This window comes from Haemaphysalis longicornis, unplaced genomic scaffold (genome assembly GCF_048455015.1).
Source record: "Haemaphysalis longicornis isolate Haplotype H1 unplaced genomic scaffold, Haemaphysalis longicornis Haplotype H1 scaffold_1, whole genome shotgun sequence".
Lineage (NCBI taxonomy): Eukaryota > Metazoa > Arthropoda > Arachnida > Ixodida > Ixodidae > Haemaphysalis > Haemaphysalis longicornis.
In genome coordinates, this window is record NW_027526203.1 from 114,770,335 (window position 1) to 114,790,932 (window position 20,598).

The following is a 20,598-nucleotide window of genomic DNA, read 5'->3' on the forward strand; positions in this document are numbered from 1 at the left end:
ACTCAATGGCTCAGTGCTGTATTTCACTGCTTCAGAGTTTTTTTTTGGTTTGGATGAGGGACACCTGCATCTTAAACACCCGTCACGTTAGGTGCCCTTAAATGCCACCATACTTCTAGCATCAAAGCGCTGCGCAGGATAAGCGGGAAGAGTATTTGCGATTCACATTGTGACTCCGCGTAAAGTTCTTTTGGCGTGCCGCGAAAGCTATGAAGCTGAAACATGCTGTCTTTTTACGCAGCGGAATATAGTGCCAGCTTGCGGTTAAAGGTAACTCTTAAAGCAGGGTACAATGTCTCTATATTTGATACTTAAGAAGTATTTTGAACAGAAACTTTTAAAGATGGAAGTTAAGAGAAATGTGTTTTTATTATTGCGCTAAATTCACAACTCAAAGATTCGCAACGTGCGTCAACTAACTAGAAACCACAGTAGATGGTGTCAGGTGTTCCAGCATAGGATTGGAAGATACTACTGCCCCTGCCCCTGTAGACTCCCTTACGCTGCCCCAACAAGCTGCCGCGGCGCGCAACATTCTCTTCCCCCTTTCAGGAGTCTGGGAAACATGCCAGGACACAAGGGGAGTTTACAGGGGGTCAGGATGGGGGAGGGGGGGAGGGGGGGGAGTGACTCGCAAGCTGTATGAAGCTAGTTCTCACTGGTACCATAGACTTCAGATGGCGCCATCAGCGACGGCTCCGGAGAGCTGTCCACTTTTGACTTGCTGATACTTGAGCCAGCATTATCGTGAATTTCACTTCCTTTATGAAGTATAGCTCATTTTCCCTGATAGAAGGACAAATTCCACGAGTTTTCCCCGAGTTCTTCCAGACTGTTCAAAATCCCTGAGAATTCCAGGTTGGTAGACACCCTGATGATGTTAGTTGTCATCTGGCAACCAGGCAGCCCATCGGGTCCATTGAAACTGCAAACGTGCCACCGCCATCAATTGGACGTGGCAGCATCTTTTTTGTTGCATCTCTTGCTGTCAGTGGGCATGTGCGTGCTATTTTCTTGTTGCTCAAGATAAGTTCAGGCACTGGGCACCAGTTTGCCGCAGCTTTTAAAGGAAACATTATATTGTATGCCAAACCAAATGGCAATATGCCTGCCTAGCGCCAGTTCGGTGACGCCGAAAAAAGTGCTACTGGCATAAGCTGAAGGGGCGGCTCTCGGTATGCAACGCGTGGAAGACCTTGTTTCACAAGCACCGCACATTGCACCAGAAACTGAAGGACCAGGTGGCGACTTTTGTCTGCAAGTGTCATGCGACCTCTCTGCCAATGGAAGGCCAGCGACAACCCCCGGGGCACCTGCTGGCCGCCTGCACAGACCAGTTCTCACGATGACATGGTCTTGCGAGTGTTTACAAAGTGCTGTATAAGCCATTCCCCAGACTGCACAGAGGACAACTTGCTGTGTGGGAGACAGCACAGTCGCCCAACAAGATTTCAGACAGCTCTAACAAGTACCTGAGAAAAAACAAGTGCTTATAGGCCAAATAAAACGATAGCGTGTATCCAATTTTTTTTTTTTTTTTACATTTTTCGGCCACAAGGTGAGGGGGTCGACCTATATTCGAACTCGACTTACCGTACAATGAGGAATGTAGGTTGAGCCGGAATATAGGTCAACCCCCTTACCTTGTGGCCAAAAAATTAAAAAAAAAAGGTACACAACATCCGTTTTATTGGGGCTATAACTTCTTTTATCTCAGATTACTCGTTAGGGTTGTCTTAAATGTTGTTGAACGACTGCTTCTTGCTGGCTGTCGCCCACACAGCAAGTCATCCTCCGTGCAGTCCAGGGAATTGCGTATGCAGTACCTCTTAAACACTCACAAGACCGTGTCATCATGAAGCGAGAGCAAAGCATGGGACACTCATGTGCAGACCATACTTAGAGCCAGTCCGTGCAGGTGGCTGGAAACATCTTGGGGTATCCATTCGTAGAAACATCGCACGACGCTCGCAGACAAAAGTCGCCGCTGTGTACAGCGCCCATAAAACGAGGTCTTCCGAGTGTTACATACCGAGAGCTGCCCCTTCAGCTAACGCCAGTAGCGTACACTTCTTTGGCGGCACCGAACTGACGCAAGGCAGACACATTGTGAAAAACTTCCAAATTTTTGTTTAAATACTGCTGTGAAGTGGCACAGCAATTAAACTCATTTTGAGCAAGAAAAAAATGGTACGCAGCACACATTCACCAACAGCGACAGAAGCGCCAAAAAAAAAAATCACATGGTGCTGGTGATGATGCTTTTGCGGTTTGGATGGGCTCGATGGGCTGCCCGGTTGCCCAATAACGACTAGAATTATGCCAGTGACCACTACATAGGTTGAGGGGTGACTTTTTGGCAAATTTTTTGGTAAAAATCTCGACCTATATTCCGCTTTATGGGGTATATTACGGCTTATACGGCATATGAACACTTAAATGCGCCAGTCCTGACTGCCTAAGTTATCATTTTTCTTGTAGCTATGTGTGAGAATTTACACGCTAAAGCTAAAGTATTGGTATTCAAGAATATTTGTTTCAATCTGCAGTCAGTTTTTACTATTCACGCTTTATTCGCAGTCCCAAACTAGATATTTGCACACCTCTAAAAACCACTCAAGTGACTACTGAACATTTACGCTAGCAAATCTCCATAAGCTGCAGTTTGCTACATTGGCGAAGGCGTCCTGAACCCGAGCGCTGCCGCCTCTATCATGTAGTGGTAGCGTGGTGAACAAGTGGTGAGCAGGAGAGCTGCCTCTGTTCCGGACGGCGAAGAACCGAGAGCAAAACTTAACTGTTCAATGCATGGCAATATGACAGCAGCAATGATACAGGAACAGCAGCCCGCTAGCTAGCTTACAGCATGAGTCGGGCAGACCAACGCTCTCACAAGAGCCGCAAAGCAATGTGACACGGGTCGCCAAAGGGTGGAATTTATACACAGAAGTGCCAACGGACAACAGCCTTTCCGGCGCTTTGTGCACGGACCGAAAAAAGTACAAATACGCAAGATACATCTTCCCTAGCTGCACTGTTCAAATGTCCCTAGAATCAGTGCTGAGGTTCCCAGAAGTCGGCACATTCTTCCCCAAAGAGAAGTTGGAGAGACAATGGGCCATGCATGACACGGTCGGCGCTGGCATGAGTCACTGATCATGAGTGCCAAGCCTGCTGGACCAGTTCCAGCATGTCTAACTTGTTTGAGGAGGGCGGGCTTTACTGCCACGCACGAAAACTTTGCCGCAGCGCACCGAACTTGTATCATGCGTGCACAGTGTAGTGGCGCGCTGAATCGTAACAAGTCGCAGCACTACACTGAATTACACTTGGCACTGAAGTAGGCATATTTTTCTACCCGAAAATTAAACGTGTTTCTGTTCCCTGACTGCTCGTATTACTCACAAGAGCTGTGCAACAGTGCAGCACAGACAGTCGGCAACCTGTTGCCAGATGAGCAGGTTTGGTCACAGTGTCAAGTAAGCTGCCACTTGACAGAGCTCTAGTCCAACACAACAGCCTTTATAGGGCTTTCCCGATTACTCTGCGTGTCCACCAGTCACCTCAACTTGTTCTACCTTGACACGTGTTGCTGCCTCAGCCCTTTAGAATGCAGCACGAAATTAAAGGGGAGGAGGAAGACAAAGGTGGGGTGAGGGGTCAGCTCTTCCTGTGTCCGCCTCCACTCGATGTAGGGCCTGAACCAATTTCTGTATAAAGGTGCGGTAAAGTTTCTTTGCATAAATGAAAGAATGGTGGTATACTCAAGGACCATTTCTGTTTGGAAGTGTCTTGTACAGTGACACACACCACAAGGTCACAAGAGCCTGTCGACATTCGCTGTGCCGCTGTCGTGCGATGCCTGCCTTCTGTATCCTTTTCTACTCGCACACGTGCCGACCACTAGGCTACGATCATCGCTTCTTACGCTTCCCTTCCCCCCCCCCCTCCAAAAAACTGACGTGCCAGGGCAAGGATACGAAGTCCCGGATGGGTCCGAAGATCTCGTCGACCTTGCCCACCTGCTGCTTGTTCTCCAGGTAGATGGGGGCGTTGAAGAAGGGCACCCGCTCCTCTGTCACCTTGGCAACCAGGTCGTCCTGGCACGGGTGGCTCAGGTACGCAAACTCTGAGCACAGGGAAACGTGAATACAGTCGAGTCCACTGATGACGATACCGTTTATAACAATACATCGGATATTAACAACTATGGCACCGTCCACTTTTGTATGTGTTCTATGGTAAATTAAACGGCTCATTAGGTACAATGCTCCAGTGCCACGATATCGGATATAATGATTGAAATTTGTTACAGTGTGCACCGAAAATGCGAGCTGCCGCCGGCTCTCCGGGCCGACCAAGACGACAGCATGCGCCGTGATGCACCTTACTTCGCGGTAAACCCTCCTGTCCACCCCTCAGAAAACGAGTCGACTACGTCACTTACGAGGAAGCGAGAGGAGGAGGGGCAGCAGTTGATCTTCTGAACCCTCCCTCCCGGCCCCGGCACCGCCACTCTGGCGTCGTCCCCGTGCCCGCTCGCGCCGCGTTCACTTGCTGTGTTACGTGCGCGCGGCTTTGAATTTGCCTAGTTGCCTCTTCAACCACGCCCGTTTTTCCGCAAAGGGGTGTAAGGGCCGATGTTTTGGAACCGTCCCAGTGCCTCACTGAAGAGACGATCGTTCAGATACATGCTGCAGACAGCGGTGACAGTGACCACTCTCACAACGTGGTTGCAGTCTACTCAGGTAGTGTCTTTGCAGGAGGCCCAATGCATTACACTCTCCCTCAGGGTCTTCGTTTGCGCCAAGGACCTTTGACTCAGCGAGGTGAAGCAATTATAGGTGCTCTTGAAAAAGATGTGCACCAGCTTCGCGTACAGCAAACAAAGCCGACCGACTATAGCTTCTTTTCCACAAATAAGCAGTAAAAAGACCTTGCTTGCGTGCAAATAAAATGTTCTGAGCTCTTCATCATCTTTTTATTTCGCAACCCGCTTTTATAACGCATCCCCTTTTTTTTACAAATGATTGGTACAACCAAAATCTCAAAATGCTTGTTGGGCAACTCTGTTGGATATTTGAGAGGTTAGTTACAATGCTGTTCCGCTGCTTCTGGTTTTACGTTCGCTGAGAGTTTCAGCTGGACTGCATTTCCGGCAACACTTTTAAAATTGCTCAGCAAGCGAATGGGCATTCATTTATTTAAGCCCAAGTTTGTTACTGATGTTTGTGCTGCATCTTTTCGGCAAGTTCACCTCCGGAATCCAATCCCATCTCCTCAGTTAGCTCAGACCAGACACCAATTGCATGGGAACTATGCAGACCAAAAATGTTTTGCATTAAAAGTAAACACCCTGTATACGTTTGCATGCATTCTAGGTGACAATTTCAGGAGAAGGGTTCAACATCATCATCTTCAGCCTATTTATGTCTACTGCAGGACAAAAGGACAAACGCCCCTACCTTGCGATGCTCGAAACCATGCTTCACCCCCCCCCCCCCCTTGCTCCCTCGGTCGTATGCCATTCTTTTCAATGACAGGGGTGGCCTATTGTTCCTCACTTGGGTTTCCTTGCCGAATCACCCCCAGCAATTATACGCCGGGTTTCTTCGCTAGTACTGTTGCAGAAGCATTTTTTGCAGGTGTTTTCCAAACTTGCTGAGCAAGATAACATCAGGAGGATGGTTAGACCACACAGACTAGTCTCAGCTGATGGCACTGCTCTAGCACAATCATGTAAGGAAGCACTGGAGACGTAAAATACTTCAAAACAGTGCGTTTTCAGTTATTGATTTGATTGACTGTAGGGTTTAACGCGGCGACGCAACGCAGGTGATGAAGCGCCGTTGTGGAGGGCGCCGGATTAATTTTGACCACCTGGAGATCTTTACCATGCGCCGAAATATCGTACACACAGGCGTTTTTGTTTTGCTTTTCGCCTCCATCAGAAAAGTGGCTGCCGCGGCCGGGAATCAACGCATCCTCATGCTCAGCAGCACAACGCCTTAGCCACTGAGCCACCGCGGCGGGTGTGTTTTCAGTTAAATCAGTTGGTTTGGATAGTTCACCGCGGCAAGTGCCCACAATTCTTTTAGCCTGCTTCGGGCAACTGAGGCATCTCTGGAACCTGTTGCTTTTGCAGCCTGGGCAAAAAATTTAACACCATGTTAAAATTGCCAATGTGCACCCAGTTGTAATTCAGGGGCCTACAAAAGAAAAAGAAAAAAAATCACTGCTGCCCCAAGAGAAGAACACCCCCCCCCCCTCCTCCTCCACTTCCCACCTTTCCAAATGAAGAAAGGGTGTCTACTTGCCAACAACCTCTTCAGGGGGCCCCTGGTCGTAGCCTCCACGAAAGCCACCGCCGCCATAGCCGCCTCGGCCCCTGAATCCACCCCGGCCACCAAATCCGCCACCACGACCACCCCAGTCACCACCGCCACCACCGCGGCCCCCCCTGTCGCCCCCATAGCCACCTCCCCGGCCGCCGTAGCCACCCCTGTCTCCACCGCCACGGCCACCACGGAAGCCGCCGCCGCCGCCGCCACGGTCACCGCCCCCGCGGAAGCCTCCGTAACCTCCGCGGAAGCCCCCGCCGCCACCAAAGCTTCCACTCGTGTTCATGGCCCTGCAGAGGGGGAAAGACGAGACGCAGCCATCAGTTAAACACACAAAGCACTCAAATCAAGGCTTCGACGGACGCCCATATGGTTGGGAATGATCACCGTATATCGCAGCACAGTTACATCGCATCGCATCACCATGCATATCGCATCAGTTTTGGAACTGACGTCATACTTCCTGGACATGTGCGACCACAGCCGGTCTCGACATGCTCGCTCGCTCTAGCACGCACATCCACACTGGCCACGGTGCGACGACAGCAGTGACGTTAAGTGCCGTCTTGCAAGGGCGGCCGCCTCGGTGCTCACTTCACCGAAACCGAAACTGATACGAATAAATGAGGCTGTAAATAATTATTTACGCTGCGGCCAAACATCTAATGTGCCATTCTATGGTTACTGGACTCGTAGGCACCCAAAACAGCAAAAAAAAAAAAAAATGTAACAAAAATTTCGTGTCAACACAGGCCTTACAAGGGTGACTGGTCAAGGCTGTTACCCGTAGTAACGGTGAGAAGGAAAGACACAAAGGGAAAATGATGATGGCGCTCTCACACCCACATCTCAAGCTACACAAGTGCAGATGTCCTCTGCAACTCGCATCAAGCTCGCTAACAGTGGCACACACCAACAGAGGTGCATTTGACGCTTTACAAATTGGCTAACTCAATCATTTCAGTCGATCAACAACTTCAACTGATCGACAACTCAGAGTGCTAGCAACATTTATTTTTTTGCTGCAACATTTACTGCCTCAACATTTAGAATTACATCATGAAGTTATAAACAACTGTATTGGTACATTTTTTTTTACATTTGTACGGAGCATGCTGAACGAAATGCCCGGCATTACACGAAATGCACGAATGTTGCCTCTTTAGTTGCTAGCAACTAAGTTGCAAGTTAGACGTGGTCACATGCACACAACATAACCACATCTAATTAGCATTTTTAGGTAGTACCGAAACCTTTGCACCCCAGTTTTCAAGCTGAAGGAAGCACCGTCACTTTATCGCTTTTCAAATACAATTTGCACTGCGGTTTTCATAATTTTTCCTGAACCATGTACCACAATCACTGGACATGGCGCAAGAACCCTAACGATAAAATCACCACTAATTTTTCATTTTAGCAGAACTTTTGTCACGGAGCTAGCAGCTAAAGAAGGGTAGTAGAGGCGTTCAGTGCCAGATGAAACCCTTTTTAAGTAGTTTATTTTGAACCTGTTTACTGCCGATTCAAAATACTTAACAGCGTAGGGGCAACAGAATGACAGGCAGCTTTCTTTGGACTGTTCTGTTTCATGCTAAACTACCAATATGATGAGTAACGACACTGCTCTGTCAATGTCTCAACAGTGTGCCAGTAGGGAGCCTGGGTGCAGCTGGTTTACATATTTGCTTGTGCATATGCACTGCGGTGAAGCTGTCGGCACAACCCAGAGTGGGACAGTGCACCTCATCACTAAAAGTGCAACTGAACAGTGGTCCCACTGAACAGTTGCGCACTACACCCGGGTGCAACTTAAAGGAGCCATGAAGAGAAAACACAAGCTTGGTTCATTCAAAAGACTGCCTCGTTAGAATCATACTGACCCCACTTTTAACGTAAACTTCGCTCAAATAGGTTACGCAATTAGGAAAAAAGGGAATGACCATGCGACCCACTAGCTCATTTCCCGCAGCAGAACCTATGATGTCATACCAGACAGCTCTGTGATTGGTGGAGGGCGGCAAATGCAAATTAGGCAGAGCTTATAAGCTTGCCAAACGAGCTATTTGCGCTTAAACTTTGGGCACATTCTTTTTAAAGCAATAAGAATGGTGGGACAAACAGTGGCAGTTACGAAAGCACACGTAAACATATAAGTAATGATGCACATACTGCTTTTGGTACTGCGCGCACTATGCTTGGTTTAGCTGCACAGGACTGCGGGGCTTTGGGGTTGTTTCAGACGACACTGGCCGATCGACGCAAGCAACGATGTCTTACGTGACCGTATTCGTCGAGCGAGCACCATGTTTCACAAAACGATTGTCTCCATGAACAAAACAAGCCAGGTACAAATACGTTCACAAACAGACCAAAGGCAGAGAACGGCTTGCCGCGGTGTGGTGGCGCCATCTAGATTCACTAACGGTAAACAAGGCCCTGTAATGTCATTGCAGACTACGAAAGCACACAATTTAGCGGGAAAATTAAAATTTTAACTTGAATTAATTAATTTCTCAGTGAATAAAGCGTTTGGATTCGGACAAGCACTGGGGGCACTATAAAACACGAAATCTTCCAGATAACAAAAACTTATGTTTTGTCTTCATGGCTCCTTTAAGAACAACAACGGAAGTTGCCCCTGCCCCTCACTGCGAGTATTTCGAATGTGACAACAGACTTTTCCATGAATTGTTGGGCTTCATCTGCTTACAAACTACTTCAAGAACGACAAACAAACTATACGAGAAAAAGTGGATGATGGTGCACATTAGGCACAATCTTCTTTCAAAACGCGTGCCCGCGTTGACATCCAGGTTCGTTCCAGGTAAGAGCTATTGCCGTTCTGAAGATGTACCCAAGTATAGCACTCAACAGTTGTTTACACTTGCCAAAAATGTGCAAGAACAGTTTTCTTAGCAGAAAACCCTCTGCCCACCCCTAGGCAATTGGCCATGCAGTGACTTGCTCACTCGAAACTATTAAAGGGCTTCGAAAAATTACAAAAATTAGCAAGCAAAATATCAAGGAACCTGAAAAGCTATTCTGATGTCACAGACATGAGAATTCACCTGGGCCTAATGTCTTGGGACTGTTAAGAAAGCACAGTTGGTTTGCGCTGTTCCACAGCACTCATTGACAACATACAAACAGCTTTAACGAGATTTTTGTCGAAGCCGTTTTATCACAAGTGTTTCACCAAGGTTTTTTGTTAAACAAAATTTACGCCAGTCCTTTATGCTTAAAAAAAAAAGCCCTTCCGTGCTTGTTGTTTCTGTAGTGAGCAATAATTTGACTCAGTTGATTGTACCAGTTCCAAGTGTTAGTTCAATCTCCTTCCCGTTCTAAGCCTCCCTCTGAACCATAGCAACACAGCATTACAGGCTACCTCTGTACTATTTTTTTTATTCGACTGTTTTTTTCACACATTTGCTTCTAAGTCATCGCTCCCGTTGCACTACATCCGCATGGCCCTTCTCGGTGCTAGTGTGTCCAATGTCAAGAAGCAAATTGGAAGCCAATCCTTTGTACCTGTGTCCCTCTTTCTTTATCAGCGCTGCACTTGAGTGCCACGGGTTACCAAGCCTTGTCCTACCATTACAAACGCCTTTCTTGGAAGCTGAAGGGAACAAAGTTAGTAGCCATAATGCAGGTTGGTCTGCATCAATCTCTGTCTCTTTTCACCCAAGCATATCAAGTGATTTCAGAATCCCACAGTTTAATTCTATCTTTCGGCTCAGACCAGATGTATCTTTTTTTTTTTTTATGCAGTGCTCCCAACCAGAACAGAACTTCTTGAAACGTGTTTAAAAGCAAAATGCTGCATGTGTGAAACTTAAGCGCAAACTGACACAAAGACAAGAAAGGGAAACGAGATCTCGTTTCCATTTCTTGTACCTGTGTCAGTTTGCGCTTAAAGGGACCCAGAAAAGCCTTTTGTAAAAGTTACAAAAGGCCTTTATTGTCGCGTAGTACCAATATAGCGATGCAATGCCGTTGGAATTATTGATCTACATTCAGTATTAGCTGGGCGAGAAGCAATTAAGTGCACCTTTCCCCCCTTGCCAATCAATTCCTCCTCCCTCTCTGCTACTTTCAAAGCAGCTGGAAACACTGGGAATAGCCATGTGACATCGCGACGCTCGACTTCCGTTCTCCGCTAGCTACATTCCTGCGCCTAGGCATGCGTCAATCGCTGCAGACCCGCCTTTGCCTCCCTTTGCCTCGGGATCGTGCAGGAAGGCGGAAGAGCAACTGGAAGCCAATGGCAGTGACGTTGCCGGCGACCAACGATCGGCCGAATCAGGGGGGCGCCTCGCCGTTGCGTCAGCCGCGGTCGGCTCGCTGCGGCGGCGCGCTCATCGGCCGAGAAAGGCTATCTTCAAAAATTGTTTACAAATTATCCGTACAACGTATGGGTTCACACTTGGCTCAAAAATCCCCCGTTATGTGTTCTACCACCTGAATGCATTTGATTGCCACCTTCACGAAGCTTTTCTGGGTCCCTTTAAGTTCCACTCATGGATGTTCACCAACTAGCTTGTCTCTCTGTTTTGCTGCATGTGCAAGACAGCAACTTGTCTCCTTCAACTTTCGCGTTCTTCTTGCCTCAATAACTCCGCTTTTCATTCCTACTGGCTACCAAGCTTTAACCCACAACTTTTAACACTGCCGTTTGATGTTGAAGGGGCAAATGAAGATGGTTCCAGATGTACCACACAACAGCAGCGGCTGCAAAAACAGCTCCGTCAATACTTAAGGGAGAGCGGTTACAGAACACACTGATTTCTCTGACCACACTATCCACGTCAGAAGGCCTCGCATCAATCCATGCACCAATCTTTTCGAACGACTTAGCAAGCTATTTCTGCTAAAGGACAAAGCGCACTGCCAAAGCGCAAATATCATATCACCACAAACGTTGGGGGAGGACAAGGCTCTGAATCGCCTGAGCATGAACAATGGGGAAAGGTATAACTTGGCAATTTCCGGACTACAAGTAAGGTAATCCCGCTTATTGCGCCAAGGCTGCTCTGAATTCTTCCAAATAGAATTAACAAATACCGTGCCTCGCAAAGATTGCTATTATGGCGATAAATATCATAATACAAAAACTAAAGCACATAAATTTAGATTGAAAACGAGAACATAAATGAAGTCGCCCGGGAGAGATTCCCACTGAAACAAAGGTGGGGCAACAAGCCGGGAAAAGTTGATATACGAAAAACATGTAAATATATATTGGGAGCCTTCTGCATGTATAATGCGTTGTAGAGACATGACCAAACGAAAAAAATCTGAAGGCTTGGCTAGACAAAACTAAAGCAAAGGACTTTTCAGTCCTTTGCTTTAATGGCTCTGAAAGCAACGAAACCGCAATTTCGATAAAACGAACGTAGATAGTTCGCTAAACCGGCGTTGCATGAAACACACACCTCTTCGATAAAATGACGTTCGATAAACTGTCTGCAAAACCTCCACGACGCCATTGCCAACGTGAAGCTACTAGAGCTGAGACACTTACACAACCCCAAATGGGCGTTTGCCGAGATTACGCGGCAAGATTCAAGCGATGTTGACGAAATCTGGTTCCGATGCAACGGACCATAAAACGGGGGCAAGTAGTTTAGGCAGGACACATTTTAGTTCCTTTACAAACAACTTGTTACACGAGTTCGCGCACACCAACACGCACACGATCTTGATCAATGAAGCGATTGCTTCGACCAACGAACTTCACTACCAAATCTGTTGTGCAATGCAATGCAAATTCTTTGCATCGAATTTCACGAAAACACCGGGCCGCATTAATAAGCGCGAAATGTGTGCGCTGAAAGCCGACAACATAGTGCAAGTTCTTGAAAACAGGCATTTTGCACGCACTACAGCTCGCTTGCCCTCTTCATAAAGCCTTTCAACTAGGCGTAAGGTGCAAGAGTTAAACGTGAACAAGAAAAAAATCTTCAACCAGGCCAAGGTACATTACCTGCACTAAAATAAGACGAAAATGTTCCCGCTTCGGCGGTGCCAACGGTCACCACGTGCCCAAACACATGGAGAAAGGAGCCTTAGAGGGGACGATGACGATGCGAATGTCCATGGAAAGTAAAGCTCACTTTGCGCTAATGTATTTAAAAAAGAAAACCATAAAAATAAATGCATGTAGAAAACGCACAAATATAAAGTGAGTGGTTTGGCAAGGTGTATTGATAGCTGCATAAATCATAAAAGTGAAGTTGGCACAAATCCGTGAGGGGGCGTCAATGATGACGTCACTATATTTTGCTTTTTGTGTTTTTTTTTTACAAGAGGTGGCGGCGCGGCGCGGGCAAAACTTGGCTCGGCGCGCCGTGGGTACTGTGGGCAGTACTGTGTCCGTCTTGTTTGTTTTAGCTGGCAGTTGGTGCTTTCAGTCGACGGCAGCATATGTGCGTGAAGTGGGTGATGCGGTGGCGAGCACTTGTGTTCGAAGATGCGTTTGTGTCAGCTGATCAGTTGGTGCTTTACCTGCGTGAATGCGGAAGGGCACTCCTTTAAACGCTTTCTTTTTCTGTGAAAGTTTTGCGGGGATGCGCCGCAGCTATGACGGGATCGAGTTTGTGCGTCTGCCCTGTTTCAGCTCATCAAATTGGTGCTTCCCAATCAACAGCTTTTTTTTTTTTTTAAGCTCCCGTGCGAAGTCAGCAATGCGCAGTTATATGATTGCTACCCATTTTTCAGTGAAGAACTACGTCGACTACGTACAGGTGCCCCAAAAATAATACGGAGCACGGGAGCGGTGGCCGGAGCGCGCAAAACTGCATGCCAGCGCGATCTATGCGTAGATGCGCCGCAGATAGCGAGAGAGCGTGGGCACATCCGGCTGGCCCCTCTTGATGTTCTGACGCTCGTCTTATCGTCGGCTCAAGCGAAGCCGCGCTGCTGCCACCCCGGCTCGGCAGGGGCGCTTTCGGAGCTTCACGAAGGCCTGTTTACGCAGAGCCAGCGAAGGCAGCTTCATCTTCAGCGGGGTCCGCTTTCTGCTTCGTCATGAATGCCACCGGTTTCACTATGGGTGCCTGCCGTGCTTCGCGATCCGCTTGATTTCGAATCATGTGGCTAGAATAATGCCTGGCTCCAGCTAGCGCATAAAATGAGCAAAAAACAAAAATTTCATGCAATAATTCCAACGGCATTGCGTAGCTATATCGGTACTACGCGACAATAAAGGCCTTTTGTAACTTTTACAAAAGGCTTTTCCGGGTCCCTTTAAGAGCCTTTCACTGGCAAAAAGCGGGAATGCTCAGTGCACGCAATGCTCGCCGCCACTGCAGAACCGGTCCTGCACTTTTGTCGTCTGCTTCTGCACCTCCTCCCTGGGAGGTGCAGGGAAAGCGTGAACTCATCCTGCACTCTCTGCACCGTCGGTAAATCGAAGAGAAAAGTGCAGGCGCCGCGCGCTGCACTCGAAAATCGAAGAGACCTTAGAGAAACTCTGTGACGGGTGATGATGATGCTTAGTGGCTTCCCCTTTTTTGTAACGGGGTGGCGTTGCACAGCGGCCCAACGTTTATATATAAACGTTGCAGCGGCCTTAGTCGCAACGCCACTGTACAATCGCCTCGCCAAAAAAAGTACGAACAAAATAAATAAAAAATAACGTCAAAATAAAAAGGAAATACTTTTACGGAATTTTTGTGCTAGTCTGACTTCTTTGTTCGCATGTCTTCCCAGACTGTTCTCTGCTCTTTTCCCACCAACATTCTAACCTTCTTTTACTAACCTCTACTGCTGTCCAGTTCACTGTCCAGTCCATGCGGAATTCAGACGCAATGAGAGAGCACAAGGCGCACGCTTTGGGGTAACGCCGCAGGCCTTGTAGTAGTAAAGGAGGCGATGGTTTGGCGACGCTTGGTCGGTGTTTGCCTGTTCTGTGGTGTTTGGTTGGAGCATCTGGTAACCCTGGGTATGGTAAATAAACGAACGACATGCTTCGATTTGGCGGTCTGAGAGTTCATCGCAGCGTAAGCTACTCGGCACACACGTTGTTTTCCTGCCTTCAGCGGGGGCCGGACTCACAGCCGCGGGGGGTCTCAGTGCCGTGCCACCGTGTGTGTGCGGTGCGGACATTCTCGCTGCAGACATGGGCGCAAACGCTGTCGCAGTCGGCGCCCGTGGCGTACGCGCAGGACTTGCTGGACGCGGTGCATTCGGCGAGCGGACTTTCGTGGGGCTCGACCATCGTGGCCACGTCGCTGGTCCTCCGGGTAGTAATAACGCTGCCGCTGTCCGTCTACCAGCACCACGTGCTTGCCAGGTTCGCCAACCTGGACCGCGAGATGGCCGGCATTGCGCAAGAGCTGAAGCGCGAGACGGCGCAGGCGGTGCGCATGTTCAACCTCAACGAGAAGCAGGCCTTCTACCTCTACAAGAGAAGCGTGCGTCGTCTCTCCTTCGCTTCCCGCGCGCTTTGCGCATTCTGGAGACAAACACTTAATGCGCTGAAGAAGAACGTGTGGGGCGAAAGAATTCAGTTGGTGTTCAGCGCTAGTCCTGTGTAGCGGGTGGCTAGACATTGGTTACATTGCTTATGTATTGCCCTTTATGTGTATCATTACGAGCGTTGCTTTTTCATTGCGCACGTTCTGCAATCAGCACCCTGTATCCTGTGGAGGACGTCTGAGCTCAAGCCAGTGCTAGTTGCAGTCAGCTGTGCGTCGTCTAAGGTTTAGCTAGTAGCAGCTAAATGTAGCTAGTAACAACCGGCCAAGCCCGTACGCAAATCGCGACTTGCAAGTGCACCTTCTGTTAGAATCCAAGGGTGAAATGAATGTAGAGTGCAGTAAACACGAGTGGCAACGTGTGCGAGACTGGCGTCATGCAGGAAGCAAAGCTTGTGTCCAAGTTCAGTTTTTATTTTTTACCCCAGCCGTGAGCAGGGGCAAAGCAAGCAGCAGAACTGGCACGTTCAACCTAAGTGCGGGCACAAGCTGAGAACAAAAATATTCACCATGGATTATCCGAAATTGCACACATGCAGTTGTACGCACAGTGTCAGTAGAACGCATGCCTTGCAAAAGCAAATCCATTGGGTACTGAATGTGTGTTGCCTCTTTAGTCACTGTTTTGGTGAGCAGTTCCAACTGTAAATACGCCCCCTTTCTTGCATAGTCTGCGGGTGGTGCTGTAGATTATTCTGGCTGCACCTACTCGAAACAGCGCGATACTAGCTGCATATTTTTTTTGTTGCGCTGCTCGCTTTGAACAAAGTGTGCGGGTCTGAGTTGAGTAAATTAGGCAAAGTAAACACCTGTGCTGGAAGGTGTGGAAATGCTGCGTAGCTGCAAGGAAGCAGCCCTCTGTTAAATGGTCATAAACACTTAGCTTCTGTTTGGTGCATGATAGCCTTAGTTTCTTATGTGCCGTAAAACACAACACTCACTTACAATAGCCAGGAGGTGTCAGTGAGGAAGACTGAAGACATCCAAAGGGCTGGACGTAATGTTGGGAAAATTAGAGAAGTTTGAAGAGATACGACAAGCATAGTGGGACTCGATGCGCAGGCCTGTTGACTTTGAAATGTAAAAGAAAAGGGCTGCAGCTAAGAGCTATAGTATATCCAACCATATAAGGGTATGACCCGCTGCGGTGGCTCAGTAGCTAAGGCGTTGTGCTGCTGAGCACGAGGACGCAGGTTCGATTCCCGGCCGCGGGGGCCGCTTTTCTAATGGAGGCGCAAAGCAAAAACGCCCGTGTGTACAATTTCGGTGCACGTTAAAGATCCCCAGGTGGTCAAAATTAATCCGGAGCCCTCCACTACGGCGCACCTCATCGCCTGCGTTGTGTCGGCGCGTGAAACACTACAATCAATCAATATAAGGGTATGAAACATCAGTAGAAGAAAGTTTACCGCTAGAAGTGCCATGCCGCAAAGGGCCCGGCCCATGTCAAGCAGGTTAGGGGTGCTAGAGTACTCGAAAAATCGCAGCGGACAGCTGGGAGGATTACCTCGAAGGAATGAACATTGACAGTGAGCTGTGCAACAAAAGTACCAGGGGAGAAATTGTTACTGGGTCAAAGAAAGGGGGAAAAAACGGATGTGCAGTATCAGTAGTGAAAGGCCTAGCAGCGTTAGAAGGTGAGGGAGTTCATCGGCATGGAAGGGAAGCGTAGTTGTTCCTGTGTAGCCAGGACTTCAATACCCTTGATAAAGCAGAAGGAGGCATTGGACTGCAACAGCTTGGATTTATGTGGGGGTATTTCACTTCAAATGCAGTTCGCAGCTTGCATCAAAGAATGGAGGCATTTGCAGAACACAGTGATTCTGAAAAAAATTGCTGAAAATGTAAAAAAATTAGGGGAAATTTTTTTGACATTTTCAAGTGAAAGTTTATCATAGAAATGTTGTCACGGGGGCTGGCGTATCTGTCACCTATGTATGCCAACCTATCGATATAAAATTTTGTGTAGGCCAACTAGAAGGCTTAAAATTCCCAAAATGTTGGGGTGCCGGCTTTTGTAGTGGCAGAGGTAAAGCATGAGGTTTTCTGGTCGAGAAAGTAAGCTGAGAAAGTGCGAGCATACCGGTGGGTGGTGGTTACGCAGCGCGAGAGAGAACCTTCGTTAGAAGAGGATGACCACTGGTCACGATGGACGAAAGGGATGGGGAGGGAGGGTAAGAGGAAATAAACAAGTGCCGGTCATTCTCAGTAGAGTTCATAAGTGGGCCAGTTCTTGGAATCTGAAGTTAAGGGGCCAGATCGTGGTGGTCGCAATAGAGTCAGAACTGGCACAGGTTCGTGGGGGGGGGGAAGGACCCACTTGAACAACCCGTGCTAGACCGCTTTTAATTGAATAAACTGCAATTTCAGAAAGCCGATGTGCACCAGTTTGTTGTGGCCTTCTGCTGTGCAGCTGAAGAAGCAGCTGCAGCGGCTGGTGGTTCGGGACAACTGCCACCCGATGAAGGGGGCCCTGGTGGTGCTGTTCCAGCTGCCCCTGTGGGTCAGCCTGTCCGTGGCCCTCCGCAACATGGCCTTCATGCTGCCTTACCAGGACCTGGGCAAGTGCTCCTCGGGGTGGCACCTAGCGACAAAGAGCGCGTTGCGTCCGTGCTAGCTTCTTTGCCCCCCGCTTCACAGCCACACCACCGTACACAAGTAGCAGGCACACCTGCAACGATGAAACTCAGTCGCTGACCAAGTGAAAAGAAACTGACTTGGTCAGTGTCCTACGTTTCATCGTTGCAAACATGCTTTTACCGGAGCAGGCCGTCAAACACTGGGCTTTCCATGTTGTTGCTATTTGCTCGCAGATGTTTAGCAGGTTTAGAGCCAATTTGCTTTCACTTTTTGGGCACTTGAATCGTTGCCACAACTTGGGCTCATCTCGTTAATGCCATTTTATTCCACATTGCTTTGTCAGCTTTACTGTTTAACCTCACAGTGGGAAAGGATTGTGGGTCGCATTTGGGGCCAGCACCTTGCGACACCTGTGATTGGCGGCTCACACTTGAGTGGCTGAAATAAGGTTTACTCTCTCCACCTTTGATGTGTTACGAATGCAGCTGCTGCACAGGTGTCCAAAGCCCTGGAGAACATGTTGCACCAGTACGGGCCACGCAAATGCATGCACAAGAGAAGAGTCAACACCTTTTGTTTCCACTAGAGTTTAAGTCGTCACTGCTCCCCTTCTTTTTTTTTTCTTTTTCCAGGTTCACTCTCTCTCTCTCGCATTTGTAACATGTGCATATTAACCCCTCTCCTCCCTCCCTCACTCCTAGGTAGGTTTGATCACCACTGGATGGTTTGAGTGATGCTGCCCCAGGCTGCTGAGGATCTTTGCTGAGCCCATTGGGCAGTTAAAAGTAGTGCATTTGTGGGAGCATTGTGGGAGCAGACAGTGACAAACGAAGGCTGCCCTGGTGTGTTGTTTCCCAGTCCATAAATGTGTTGCTATGCCGTAAAGTAATGTGCTGCTACTTCTGGAAAGCCAAGCATTCTATACAACTAAAGAAAAAATGTATCATTCTTGTACCATACAGATCACAGCAGCCACAACTGCCTGACCGCAGTTACGCATTGTAAATTTTGTGTGCTTTTATATGCCTAAGTGCCCAGTACATCAGCTTGCTTGTAAAATTGGAGGCCTTTGCATTCTCCCCAGCAAAATGGCTACATTGTGGCTTGAAAAGTTATCCAGTTTCGTTGGTGTGCCCTTTGAATCTGCTCTAGAAGTAGGTAATTCCACAATCGGTTGCTGTGGGGACGTCGCTCGCACTGACTGCAAATGGATGGCCTTGGCCGGTGGAACCTTGTATTGGAGAGCAGCACGTTCACTTCCAGACAACAGTTATGGTGGCGGCTTATACGTGATATGGAAAGGCTGGAGACAAAACACCACTACCTTGTAGATTGCTTGGCCTAGTGAGTTCAGTGGTTATTAAAGGCCAACGGCACCCAAATTTTTTTTTACCCAAATTTGATCCAAATTCACAATGGCAAGGTTCTAAGCCCGATGCCCACATAGCCTGATAACTACAAGCATTCAAAGTAGCTGTAGCAGACAACGTTTGCACCTGGCGGAGAGTTGCCGAAACAAGTTTCAGATGTCCTGTGACGAAGATGAGGAACCTGTCTTGTGTAGCTTGCGCTGCTCCAGCAACTGGCACAATACACTGCCGAGCGGAAGCTTGTGTTTGCCGGAGGTTTTTCTGCTACGCTGCCACACTGTACCGCCGTCAGCATCACGTGATTTCAATTTAACCACTTAGGTGCAACATCCGCAATTTTTTATGCAGTGAAAGAGATTAGAATCCTACCGAATATACGCAGGCTTGCGATGCTTCCAGAATTAACAAAACTTTTTTTATTTGAAAATAATATTTTTATTCGTGAAAATAGTGCTTAACACACACTTGCACGTACATTTACCATTCCCATTGCATCTGTCACAACAGAAGAGATCTTTGATAAATTCTTGGCCACTTCTACTTCCGTGGGAAATTTTTGCTGTATTTGAGCTGGCCCAACACCACCTCCGCCCCTTAGAGATCTCCAAAAGTGTGACGGCCTAACTTGAGTTGTTCTACGTGCCGGTCTAAACATTTGAGCTATCTTTTCCTCACTGCTAAGTGACGCAAAACCAGCCTTGCTCGTGGTAACAAGTATATCCACACAAAGGTCACCCATCGTCTTCGCGAATTGCGAAAGCTAACAAAACTGCTCCCCTCCTGACAAGAAACTACATAATTTTTTCAATCGTAAAATAAAGTGTTTACTTTTATAGAGTGGTAGATTTAGTTTACCTGAAAGTATAATGTTATCAACTGCATAATGTCCCTAATGAAAGTAGCAAGCTGCAGTGGATAGATAACTTTTTTTACGTTTTAGTGCATCATCTAGCTTTCGAAGGTAGCATGCAGTTTGAAACCGATTTTACAATTCGATTCTCGATGTGCAGCGCAGTGAAAGTTACTGAACAAATATGCAGGAAGCTGTTTGCTTGTAAGCACACAGCAAAAACAATCTGTGATTGATTGCCACCCACGCACGGTTTGTTCCCGTGAAAAAAAAAAAGATAACAGCCAAGGCACCAGCTAACCAAAGCTGTTTTTCGATATCGTGTCCGAGGAAACAGCTTCATAAATTGGGACCTGCTTTTTTACTCGCAGTGGCAAGAATTGCTTCTCCAGCAGGTATTCTGATGCAAAAATAACTGCGGCAGGTCTACTTCATCTCAGCTGACAGCAATGTGATGTCAGAATTGCGCCTCACTCCATTAGCCTCGACAAAATGTTGGTGGAGCTCTTGAGCATTAGCCCCAAATTTCAGTGTGATTTATGCACTGCATGCCAATGAAACTAGTGAAATAGGTGCACACTCGGCCATCCTGTGTCTCCTTTAAATGTGTCTCGGAAACTGAAGGACAGGAAGTCGGCAAAAACTTGATTACGAATTCTACGGATGCACTTCTACTGCAGAAAGTTGCTGTTCCTGACTTGTGGATGCACAGAGCAGTAATGACCATGCATACTAACATATTTTCACGTTGCTTAGTGCTGAAATTGGTCAAATTGACTGGTGAAAGTGAACATCGGATCCCAATTTAGCAGAAGCGACAACGTCAAAATGCCTCTGTCGGACAGTGATTAGTGCCGCAGGAGCAGATTGAAAGGCCTCGCTTGTCTCAAGAAACAGCCTCCACATGCTGCACTGGTGCAAATGGTGCAGGAGGAGCAACATTGCAAGCGGTGTGTAGCTGACGCTCATTAATGCTGAAG

At 47.8% G+C, this 20,598-nt stretch overlaps 2 protein-coding genes across 4 annotated transcripts in view; one reads left to right on the forward strand and one right to left on the reverse strand.

Moving 5' to 3' along the window:
- The window catches only part of LOC144179378 (uncharacterized), a 30,158-nt gene extending 17,693 nt beyond the window's left edge, over positions 1-12,465 (reverse strand). The window contains exons 1-3 of the mRNA XM_077707716.1: positions 12,325-12,465; positions 6,318-6,631; positions 3,981-4,129 (exon numbers count right to left, since the gene is read on the reverse strand). Of these exons, the coding sequence (XP_077563842.1) occupies positions 3,981-4,129; positions 6,318-6,627 (459 nt within the window). The 5' untranslated portion in view covers positions 6,628-6,631; positions 12,325-12,465. The remainder of the gene's footprint in view (positions 1-3,980; positions 4,130-6,317; positions 6,632-12,324) is intronic.
- A 1,815-nt stretch (positions 12,466-14,280) lies between these two features.
- LOC144179388 (cytochrome c oxidase assembly protein COX18, mitochondrial-like) overlaps positions 14,281-20,598 on the forward strand; it is a 49,314-nt gene continuing 42,996 nt past the window's right edge. For all 3 annotated transcript variants that reach the window (XM_077707743.1, XM_077707727.1, XM_077707734.1), the window contains exons 1-2: positions 14,281-14,755; positions 17,232-17,379. In XM_077707743.1, coding sequence (XP_077563869.1) covers positions 14,306-14,755; positions 17,232-17,379 — 598 coding nt within the window. In that variant the 5' untranslated portion in view covers positions 14,281-14,305. The remainder of the gene's footprint in view (positions 14,756-17,231; positions 17,380-20,598) is intronic.